Source organism: Heloderma suspectum, chromosome 3 (genome assembly GCF_057233095.1).
Source record: "Heloderma suspectum isolate Gila_16-S chromosome 3, 16-S_ref, whole genome shotgun sequence".
Lineage (NCBI taxonomy): Eukaryota > Metazoa > Chordata > Lepidosauria > Squamata > Helodermatidae > Heloderma > Heloderma suspectum.
The window spans coordinates 55,686,849-55,699,205 of record NC_139460.1 but is presented as its reverse complement, the minus strand read 5'-3'; the positions used below and the strand labels follow the sequence as shown (position 1 = coordinate 55,699,205).

Here is a 12,357-nt window from a genome sequence, read left to right as displayed (position 1 = left end):
TCTTCTTCTGAGCGCGGAGTGCAGGGCCATTCCATGCTGCCTGCGAAGCAGTGCAGAAGAGGGGAGGGAAGATTGGTTCTCCAGGAACTGACCTCGGAACGTGGACTCCAAGGTTGGTTCCCGGAACCACATATCCTATGGCCATCTAGCCGCTGACTAGCGGGCATCGGATTGCTCCCTCCGCAGATTACTGAATGATGGTTGTTTTGGTTCTTGGCTAAGTTTTTGGTGGTCCATTTATCAAGCCATTTATTAATTTCAAATTTAAAAATCACCTCCAGTTAAAAAGGTTAAGACTTACCTCCATAAGTCTTAAGTTGTTGCAAGGTGTTTTTTTAAATACAAGAAACTAAATTAAAATTCAGAGCATATTATCAGCAAATACTTAATCCTCAAAAGAGCCCTTAATTAAAATAAATGTGCCCTTTGGGTCTGTTTCAATAGAAGTTATTTTGAAAGGAAAATCTAAGAGTAAAACCACTATTTCTCTTCCTTTTGAGAAGCCAGTTGTAGTATATTTGCTAGCAAACTGTTTGGATTTTATAATAGGAATAGGAGTCCTCTTTTCAGTGTCTAATGAAATAGGAGATTATCAAGATGTTCTTTAATCAAAATGTTAGCAATTCTATGTTTTTGAATAGGATGATTCAGGAATTGACAATTAAGAGTGAACATGCTATATATATTGATAACTGAGACAATTAATAAAATATATAATGGATGTTACTGCAATCTTCCTATTAGAGTAATAGAAACTGGTTTTCCTACAAGACAAATCTGAATAATGTAAAACACTCTATATGAAATGTATACCTTTACAGTGCAATCCTATACACGTCTGCTCAGAAGTAAGTCCCACTGATTTCAATGAGGCTTATGCCCAAATAAATGAGTATACAACTGCAGCCTTAAACAGCTTATTTGGGTTCTAAACCCCTTCCCTTTACAACTCCAAAATTATCACATAAACTGATTAATCCAGAGCAGGAGGAAAATTCCCCAGAATGTCATGGAAAGCCATAATCAAGCTAGCTAGCTAATAGGGAACAACCCAAAGCACCCGTCTCCCACCATATAAATAAACTGCATGCTATCAAAGACAGTAGGAAGTACTTACAAAATGTGGAAAAGGAGATAGCAGAGATGCATAATTCATAAAAGAGATGACATTTGGTACCAGGGACATTCTGATTCACAGCTCAGTCCCTTGGCCACTATGCTACACCGACTCTCAAATTTAACCAAGTTCTCCATTGGAGCCATTGTGTCTTCTGTTTTATTTATCTTATTTATTAAATTTATTAATTGCCCATCTGGCTAGTCACCCAGCCACTCTGGGCAATGCACAATAACAGAAACAGTTTAAAACAATAAAATTCTATATTAAAAACATCGTATTTCTAAAAATACCCTAACCCACCCCAAATGCCCTTCTGAAACATAGTGTGTGTGTGTGTGTGTGTGTGTGTGTGTGTTTTTAAAGCAACTGCAGGCATAATGCTACTTTTAAAATGTTCACCATGGAAAATGTTTGTGATGAGCTTCCTGTTGCAGATAAGTTTATGGGATATTATGGTATTGCTAGACATGCGGTACAAACAATAAAAATACATAGCTGAAAGTCCTATTGATAGTGTTGCTGTGTACCTCCTTGGCCATGTCGGTGTATTTCTGCTTTTCTTTAGGGTCTAGAACAGACCACCAATCCGCCAGTATCTTTGTAGCACCACGATTGTCCAGACGAGGGTGTTCTTGCCGCACAAGGGAGCGGTGACGTTTGCAGAACAGAAGGAATGCATTCATCGGCCTGCGAGCTCGCTGCTCTGAAGATTCTTCATCTTCTGTTTCATCAGCATCGTGCTCAAGACCATCAGCACTGAGAAGATGAACCTGTTTTTCAAAGGAAAAAAGCCACCACCACACATGTAAGAGAATGTCACTGACAACTAGTTCCTGTTATATCCACTAGTTATTCACTCACAAATCTAAATTGAGATTCTACATAAAGTCTGCAAATACTCTTCATTTAAAGTAGTCTGTTTAGTAAAATGTTTGCGCAAATTACTATTTCATTAGACTCACAATCAACCCTTCATGGGATAAAGGATGGGAGAATGAAGTTCCAAGAGGGAAGGTTCAATTAAACGTTCATCTTGGCACTTCATTCTCTGAATGGAATCTATCCTTTATGTGCACATACATATGTGCTTGTATGACCAGGTTTGTGTAGGGACACATGCCATCAGTGGCTCTGTCCACTTTGGGCAACAGCCCCACCGACTGCTAGCGTGCAGCCCACTGACTTCCTGGCCTAGAGCCAATTTGGTGACCAGGCCAAAAATGGTTCCCATTCTTGAATTAAAGGAACCCAGCCATGCCCAGGCTCTGGAACCTCTTCCCAAGTGAGGCTTGTCTTAGCCCCTCAATAACGGCTTTCTGTCTGGGGGCTAAAATCTTCCTGTTTGTTTATTTATTTATTTATTTATTTATTTATTTATTTATTTTATTGCATTTATATCCTGCCTTTTTTCCTCCAAGGAACTCAAGGCAGTGTACATGATCCTCCTCCTCTCCATTTTATCCTCACAACAACAACCCTGTGAGGTAGGTTGGGCTGAGAGTCTGTGACTGGCCCAAAGTCACCCAGTGAGCTTCCATGGCCGAGTGGGGACTAGAACCCGGATCTCCCGACTCCCAGTCCAGCACTCTAGCCACTACACCACACTGGCTCTCATAAAGTCCTGTTTAGAAGGACTTTGGGGATATGAATGGTTTTACGATCCTGCACTGATTTGTATTTTAACTTGCTGCAGTGAACTGTTCTTTATTGCTGGAGGGTGTCCGCCTGTTTTAATGGTTTATTTATTTTTTAATAATTGCTAGCCGCCTTTAGCATGATGTGTTTTAAATAAAGAAAACAATATAAGAATTAAAGAGTATTATAATTTTGCTAATTTCTACAACAAATAATTTATGTTTGGAATTTGCTGCCACAAGATGTGGCGATGGCTACAGGCTTGGATGGCTTTACACAAATTCATGGAGAGCTACATATTCAGAATTAGTATGCCTCTGAGTACCAGCTTCTAGATGGCTAAATGGGGCAGAGCTATTGCCTTCATGACCTGCTTGAGGACTGGTCACTGCTCTATGGCTGGCCACATGGACTACATCAGGGATGGGCAACTTGTGGCTCTCCAGGTGTTTGCCTCTCCCATCATCTTCCACCATTGGCCATGTTAGGTAGGGCTGATGGAAGCTGTAAGTTAAAACGTTTGGAGGGACACAAGTTGCTCCCCTCCCCTCTACATGGACCCAGAGTATTACCCAGGAAGGTTCTCCTTATATTAAAGCAATATACATGTTTAAGAACATAAGAAGAGCCATGCTGGATCAGACCAAAGGTCTGTCTAGTCCAGCATCCCGTTCACACAGTGGCCAGCCAGCTGTCGATCAGGAAACCACAAGGAGGATACGAGTGCAACAGCAACCTCCCGCCCATGTTCACCAGCAACTGGTGTATATAGGCATACCACCTCAGGTACTGGAGGTAGCACATAGCCCTCAAACCTAGTAGCCACTGATAGACTTCTCGAGGAATCTTTTAAAGCCATCCCTTTTAAAGCCATCCAAGTTGGTGGAAATCAATTTCTTGCCTATAATAGGCTTTTTAAAATATCCCTCTGTATAATTTTAAAACAGCACTCAGTAAGAATGTGGTAAATCACCACATTCATGTTGAGTAATATTTAGAACAGCCTGTTGTAAGCTATGAACTTGATTTCCAAATGTGTTTTCAGAGGTCTGCACAGGACACTAATTTCTAAAGGAATGTCACACTAAAATTATAATTTTTGATGGGACAGGTCTACCTTATCAATATCTTCTTCGTCCTCTTCCTCCTCCTCCTCTTCAGAAAAGTCAAGTATTTTCTTTGCAAGTAGTGGATGCCACTGAAGACACTTTCTCTTTGGTCGTTTCCCAGTCCCCTCTCCGTCTGTTGAATGATCTTTATTCCTATTGCTGCCTTTCATTACTGTGACCTACCAGGGGAATACATTACATTAAAATAAAGAAATAAAATACAATAAAACTTTGTTCTTATTCAAATCATGCATCCTTAAACACAATTTTTCATCTTTTATATGTATGTCCTGATTTTTAATCTGAATCCAGGGGTTGGACTCGATGGCCTTGTAGGCCCCTTCCAACCCTACTATTCTATGATTCCTCAACATTTCCCATACAAAGGATGTTGACAGATGAAGTCCTATAGGCTTCAGTGGTACTTCTGCATTAGTAGCCAAGTACAAGATAGGTTGTATATTACATACATGTATTTTTCTAGATTACTATAATAACTGTCTGAATTTGTGGCAGAAGTTTCTTTTTTTGAAACATGTGGCACTACACAGAAAGATGATGATTGCGCTAGGATTATATTAACAAGAACACACACTTAAAATTCAGTCCATTGGAGAAGGAATAAAGTTTCCATGAAAGAGAAGTCAACTTTTACAGCATCCTTTCGCATTTTTGTCAGAGAGCTAGTCAAGAATCCCTTCTTTTCAATCTCACAAATAGGAATCAAGAATCCGTTCTTTTCAGTCTCACAAATAAGAATCAAGAATCCCTTCTTTTCAGTCTTGCTGCTGAAAATGGAAGAAACTTTTGTTAGATAATGGCATTTGATGCTATGATCTGGATTCACTGCCTGGAGCTAATACAAATGATTCAACTCTAAAGAACTTTGAAGTTTCTAGTGAGAATGGCTAATGTCACCACGCTGCTACTCAGAAACTGGATACTCATCCTTAGTAAATATTTAATACTTTGGGCAGTATCCGAGTCATCACTTGCACTAACGTGAATTACATTGCGCTAGTGTAAACAACCTCTAGTTATTTATTACATTTCATACCACCCAATAGCCGAAGCTTTGTGGGTGGTTCGCAATTCCAAGAGAATTCGGGTTTTCCGAGAAACCTGTTGCACCAACTACAGTAACACTATTGGCATTGTGCTAGAGGTCACTTACCTGAGTGCAATGTAATTTATGTTAGTGCTAGTGTCAACTTGGATACTCTCCTCTGAATGTTTATATGCAAATAATTAAATATTTTCATATTGGGCATCCCTGAGTTATTTACACAGGTGCACAAAAACACTGGTGACTAGTTAACTTTGTAACTGCTCATTATTTTCTTCACTAAGTTATAATACATCCCCATGGAGCAAGGAACTTCAGTTCTCTGCTGAACTTGTTAATATCACTGGAGAAATCTCAGCCCATGATGTCTCAAGATTTTAAAATGCTGGCACTAAATATAAACATGATCAACATAAAAGCTCTCAATAAAGATACAAAATAATATGGAAAGCTGGTGTTTTTATACAAGAATATTCGAATACCCATTCTTACTCCCAGATAAAAACACATAAAATAATCTTACTTCAGTTGCCTAGGAGCTGCATTTACTTACGCCACCACCTTTATTTTTGTACTATTTCATTACCTATATAATTTTAATTGAAACCTTTTGGCATATTAACATTATATTACTATATAACTGTTAATTATCTGTAACTCATGCGTCTGTCTTTTGAAAGTGTATGTTGTTTAAACAATAAACCTTTTTTCTTTTCTTTTTTCGGATTTCTCAAAAATAAGAAAAATGTGTGCGTGAATATTAAGATGAGAAGTCAGTCTACCAGTAATGTAAATCTTGAGAAATGCTGCAATATACTTTTTTCCTTACTTGGATGTTCAGTTTTTCATATTATACAGGGGCACGAAGAACCCCTTAGAATTGTCATATATTTCCAATCTAAACTGTTACTAGTTCTTAATCTAACCCCATAATCCTAGATAAAGAACAATAGGTAGCCTGATTAAACAAATGACACACAAACATGATGCTTTTTCAACATTTATTTATCCACAACTGATTCAACATTCAATATCCATCTGTGAAAGGTATGTGCACCTTTAGATTTCCTGTAACTGTTGGTCAGTCTCTCACATCAGTTTTGCGTTATTTTAGCCCACCCACTCTTCCTTACAGAACTGCTTGAAGTGATATTTGAGGGCTTCCTTGCATGAACAGCTCGCTTCAGGTCCTGCCACAACATTTCAATGACATTTAGCTCCAAACTTTGAGTAGGCCGTTGTAAAACACAGAATTTCTTCTGCAGCAGCCATTCTTTTGTAGATCTGCTTGTATCCTTAGGATTATTGTCATGTTGCATGACCCGCTTTTGGTTCTGCTTCAGCTCACGGATCTGACATACTCCTCTAGAATCTTCTGATACACTGCAGAATTCATAGTTGTGTCAATGATGGCAAGCCGTCCTGGTCCTGAGGCAGCAAAGCAAGCCCAAACCAGCACATTCCCACCATCATGCTTGGCAGTTGGGATGAGGTTCTTCTGTTCGATCTCAGTGTTTGTTTTTCGCCAAACATAATGCCTCTCATTGAGGCCAAAAAGTTCTACGTTTGACCTGTTTGTCCAGAGAACATTGTTCCAGAAGTCTTGGGGATCATCTGTGTGATATTTCGGAAACCTCAGGCAGGCAGCTGTGTTCTTTTTAGAGAACAGTGGTTTCTTCCTGGCTATCCTCCCATGAACACCATTCTTGTCCAGTCTTTTTCTGATCACTGAGTTGTGAACACTCACATTAGCTAAGGCGAGAGTGGCCTGCAGATCCTTGGACTTCCTGGATGATGTGCTGGTTTGTTCCTGGAGAGATTTTGGTAGGATTACCGCTCCTGCATAGAGTGACTGTAGTTTTGAACCTTCTCCATTTGTAGACCAATCCACTATCTGTCTGACAGTGGATTGGTGGAGCCTCAAATCCTTAGAAATGGTTTTGTAACCCTTCTAGACTGATGAGCAGCAATAACTGCTTTTCTAAGGTCCTCAGAGATGTCTTTTGATCATGGCATGATATGTTATGTGGCATAATGTGTTTCTGCACAACTGTATGATGTAGAACCAACTCACAACATTTCTGATTCTTTTATAGGGTGGGGCCTCCCAAACTCACCCCTGAAGATCTACGTAATTACTTAAACACCTGATTCTAATTATTCCCTTTAATTGAGCTCATGCAACCAGGGGTTCACTTACTTTTGCACATCCCCTGACTCCTAAGTACCATTGTTTGCCTAATTTATATATCATTTTCTTTCGCAAGGCACAGAATTGGTTAATATAAACCTACTGGGTATTGAGAAAAAGACTAGTTTTGATTCACAAAAGCTATCATGGTAAAACTATGGAATTTCTGTAATTATCATTAAGGTTCACAAAGTTTTTGTAGGTACACGGGGCGAAATCCAACATCACATGAGCAGACATCCACTTGTGAATGGAACTTCCTCCTCCCTACAGCCTCTTGTAGCCCCCAGGAGCATATTTTGGGGGACCACAGGGGGCTGCAGGGAAGCCATTCTGCTGGAAGTCGTTTCATTGGCAGAAAGCTTTCTTTAGATACCACCCATAGTTATAGCTCCTTTAATAGGCTGCATAGAGTGTCAAACCACCATCTTGAGGGCAACAGCTTGCATTTTTTGCCCTCAATAGTGGTGCTTGAAAGCTAGGTTGCTGAGGCTCCGGTGCAGAGTGAAGTACAAAAACAGTTTACCCCAGCTATCCCTACTGAAGCTCACTGTGGCATGGTGGTGGAACCCAACTGCGCTGGGTTCCAGATGGTATGGAGGCCTACATAGCCCTCTACATGCTTTAGCTTTTGTTCTCAATGTATGGATGTCACGGGGAGGCCTGCGATGCATCCCCACTTCCTATTCTACTTGTGGAGCCTCTTCATGTGGATACTGTCACTGTTATGACCTCTCACAATGAAGGCAAATGAAGCAAGGCTTGATCACTTAAACACAACTGGTGCGTGAGCCTGATACACAGGCTTCAGGTATGTGAGTCCCAGGCTGTGAAGCTCTCTACAGGTCAAAACCAGCAGTTCAAATTCGGTCTAGAAGCATACTAGTAGTCAGAGTGTTCATGCAATAATTGAAAGAGAATTGGTTTAGGGGCTTTGGCTGGAATTTGTGTATTTGGGCATAAATTAACTGAATGGCAATGGATTTGGAGGGTTTAAGATCTGGACTCCATTCTTACTCAGTCTGTGATCTTGGGCAAGTCTCTTCTTATTCTCACTATGATGGCTTCTGGAGAATGGATGCTATATTCCTGCAAAAAAAGTGTGGGGGTGTGGTTCACTCTTTGGAGGCTCACACTTAATCTCTACCTTGTTCCCAGTTTGTGGCCTTGGGCCAGTCATGTCTCCATCTACTGCAGCATTCTATTTCCAACACTGGAGAATTACATACCTCTGAGAAGCTCACAAGCAAAGCATGATGCGAACAGCACTTCACTGGGGTTTGCTTCAAGCATCTGGTATGTATACTACTACTGAACATGAAGGTTGAAGTCAAGCAAGCAGGAGCTGTGTGTGGGTGAAGCTGATGGAATGTGTGGCAGGAGTGGTTTATGGGGGAGGACTTATAGCATCTTCATATTTAGAGGCTCCCTACAGAACTGAGGCAATTTGCACGGTGGCAGATTGTCTCATGTTACGGCATGTGAACCGCAAACTAAAGAATCTACTCCCACTTTTCCAGGAAAGGCTGTGAGGTTTGCTGTGTTTTTATTCTTGGAATTGCATTTTATACTGCACAATGTTCTGCATGTGTTAGTACAAACACCTGTATGGCACAAGTTTGCAACTGGATTCCTAGATTATCTTTTTATACATGCTGTTGATTCAGGACAAGGATGTGGATAACTAGTGATGGTTGAATTAGTAGTCAAATGGTTGTGGGATTTTCTTATCATGTGCCCAGATCATAGTTCACCATGAAACTGAAGAAGGAAAGCAATTCTGGAAGAGAGCTGCAGATCTGAGTGCAAGGTGAAGTAAACTGATGACTGCCACAGTATTCAACACTTGCTCAGTAGCTTAGAAGCCATAGACTACTCAATGCACTTTGTTGCACTTCAGTTAATTCAGCAGCTGTTAGAAGTATCCAATTGCTTTGAATAGCAAAAGGCTTCAATAAAAAAAGCTTGCAAAGTGGCATATAATCGTCTACAAACAGGCACTGTTTAATTGTTACTATTTTGCAACCATCTAGAACTAGCACCACTCTGTTCCCTGTAGCTTTAATAGGATTAAGAAAATCTTCGAGGAATATAAGTAATCCCACAGCATGATTCTAAGCACTCTATTGTACTTGAGAATTTTCCAGAATGACATGCTGCTTAAAACCAAGTAGAAAAAGAAATGTAATAGGCCTTCTCAAATCCAGAAGGATGATATTTACAATGATATGGTCTTTATTTATTACTCCCTATGCCTTACAAATGACTGTTTTTATGATTTTGCTGTGATTAGATGCCAATTACCAAATTATCCAATTAACTGAATGAAATTTTTCACTGTACTCTACTATATGCGCAGAAAAGGCAAATTATATTTCCTAGAGTTCATTTAGTTTATTACTTCATTGAAATTGTGATTTATGTTGCCCTTATAGTTCAACTATCCAGTGTTTTAACAAGGCAGCTCAAACAAAAGAAAGTAACATGTCTTCAATACTAAAATTAACCTTAACGCTGAACATCATTTAGTATGGAATTATACCCATTTTTCTCACTACAATTATGGTGGCATGGTACAAAACAGACTTCATCAACGCCCAATCTTTAATTCAACAAGAAGGCAGGTGAACCTTTGTGTTATGATGACAAACAGAATTTACTACTCACCAGTGGCTAACTAAGGTGTCAATATGGTTACTTTATTTCCCTTTAGTATACCATCAATAATAAATAAGCTAAGGCTTCTGTAAGGTGAAGATTGTTTATGAAGTTTTAACTCTAACGTTTGCTGAATTATGTTTTGCCTGAATCTTTCATCTTCCTCTTTGCCCCTTTGATGATCCTCATCAAACCCCTATGCTAGCTTCCTAGATCCATCTACATCCCTATTCCTACATCTGTTTTCTGCCTCACCGTAGTTTCTACCCTCTCTTCCTGTTGTTTCCCTCCCCACAGCTTGCATTTGTAAACACTGAAAATAATCGTCCCATGCCCAGTAACGATTCTGTGAGGTAAGTAGAATGAGAGTGAGAATGTGATTGGCTCTTGCTCAGTGAGCTTCATGCAAGTGAGGAATTAAACCAGGCCTTCCATCGAGAAAAGGGGCCACTTTGGTCAGAGTGATGCTAAGTCATAATATAACGTTTCTCCTAGGGGCTTTTGGGAAGAGGGAAATAGTGACCACCAGCTGCTGGGCAGTGTGTTTCACCTACATGATTTCCCCCTCTTAAATGAGCCAAAATTGAAGGGGCCATTTTGTCTCGGTCCTAACATATTGTTCTACATACAGAACTAGATAGTGAGCACATTAACCAGAGGCATTTTGTTAAAAACATGTGACATTGTCAGGTCTATGTTGTTGTTGTTGTTGTTGTTGAGTCGTTCAGTCGTGTCCGACTCTTCATGACCCCATGGACCATAGCACGCCAGGCCTTCCTGTCCTGCGCTCTCTCCCGGAGCGTGCTCAAGTTCATATTCATTGCATCCGTGATGCTATCTAGCCATCTCATCCTCTGCCGTCCCCTTCTCCTTTTGCCTTCAGTCTTTCCCAGCATCAGGGTCTTTTCCAGGGAGTTTTCTCTTCGCATTAGGTGGCCAAAATATTGGAGCTTCAGCTTCATTATCTGTCCTTCCAATGAGCACTCAGGGTTGATTTCCTTTAGGATGGACTGATTTGACCTCCTTGCAGTCCAGGGGACTCGTAAGAGTCTTCTCCAGCACCACAGTTCGAAAGCATCAATTCTTCGGCGCTCAGCCTTCCTTATAGTCCAGCTCTCACAGCCATACATTACTACTGGGAAAACCATAGCTTTGATTAGACGGACCTTTGTCGGCAAGGTGATGTCTCTGCTTCTTACTATGCTGTCTAGGTTGGCCATAGCTTTCCTCCCCAGGAGCAAGCGTCTTTTAATTTCATGGCTACAGTCACCGTCTGCGGTGATCTTGGAGCCCAAGAAAGTAAAATCTGTCACTGCTTCCATTTCTTCCCCTTCTATATGCCAGGAAGTGATGGGGCCAGATGCCATGATCTTAGTTTTTTTAATGTTGAGTTTCAAACCAGCTTTTGCACTCTCCTCTTTCACCCTCAACAAGAGGCTCTTGAGATCCTCTTCGCTTTCTGCCATTAGGGTGGTATCGTCTGCATATCGGAGGTTGTTGATAATTCTCCCAGCAATCTTAATTCCGACCTCTGATTCATCCAACCCAGCATTTCTCATGATGTACTCTGCATATAAGTTAAATAAGCAGGGTGACAATATGCAGCCTTGTCGTACTCCTTTCCCAATTTTGAACCAATCGGTTGTTCCATGTCTGGTTCTGACTGTTGCTTCTTGACCCTCGTACAGGTTTCTCAGGAGACAGGTAAGGTGGTCTGGTACTCCCATCACTTTAAGAATTTGCCACAATTTGTTGTGATCCACACAATCAAAGGCTTTAGCGTAGTCAATGAAGCAGAAATAGACGTTTTTCTGGAATTCTCTTGCTTTCTCCATGATGCAGCGAATGTTGGCGATTTGATCTCTAGTTCCTCTGCCTCTTCTAAACCCAGCTTGTACTTCCGGTAGTTCTCGGTTCGCATACTGCTGAAGCCTAGCTTGTAGGATTTTGAGCATCACCTTGCTGGCATGTGAAATGAGCGCAATGGTGCGGTAGTTTGAACACTCTTTGGCGTTGCCCTTCTTTGGAATTGGAATGTAAACTGACCTTTTCCAGTCTTGTGGCCACTGTTGAGTGTTCCAGATTTGTTGGCATATTGAATGCAGCACTTTAACAGCATCATCTTTTAGGATTTTAAATAGCTCGGCTGGAATACTGTCATCTCCGCTAGCTTTGTTGTTACTAATGCTTCCTAAGGCCCACTTGACTTCACTCTCGAGGATGTCCGGCTCAAGTTCAGTGACCGCACTATCATGGCTATCAGGGACATTCAGATCTTTCCTGTATAGTTCTTCTGTGTATTCTTGCCACCTCTTCTTAATCTCATCTGCTTCTGTTAGGTCCCTGCCTTCTTTGTCCTTTATCATGCCCGTCTTTGCACAAAACGTTCCCTTGAGATCTCCAATTTTCTTGAAGAGATCTCTAGTCTTTCCCATTCTGTTGTTTTCCTCGATTTCTTTGCATTGTTCATTTAAGAAGGCCTTCTTGTCTCTCCTTGCTATTCTCTGGAACTCTGCATTCAGTTGGGTATGTCTTCCCCTTTCTCCCTTGCTTTTCGCTTCCCTTCTTTCCTCAGCTA

At 40.8% G+C, this 12,357-nt stretch overlaps 1 protein-coding gene across 24 annotated transcripts in view; it reads right to left on the bottom strand.

Moving 5' to 3' along the window:
• BBX (BBX high mobility group box domain containing) overlaps positions 1-12,357 on the bottom strand; it is a 186,192-nt gene that overhangs the window by 67,666 nt on the left and 106,169 nt on the right. For 23 of the 24 annotated variants that reach the window (XM_084843292.1, XM_084843293.1, XM_084843283.1 and 20 more), the window contains 2 exons: positions 3,873-4,043; positions 1,648-1,890 (listed from right to left, as the gene is read on the bottom strand). In XM_084843292.1, the coding sequence (XP_084699418.1) occupies positions 1,648-1,890; positions 3,873-4,034 (405 nt within the window). In that variant the 5' untranslated portion in view covers positions 4,035-4,043. Of the gene's footprint in view, positions 1-1,647; positions 1,891-3,872; positions 4,044-4,457; positions 4,513-12,357 lie in introns of those variants that run through there. The other variant, XM_084843298.1, reaches the window with a different exon arrangement.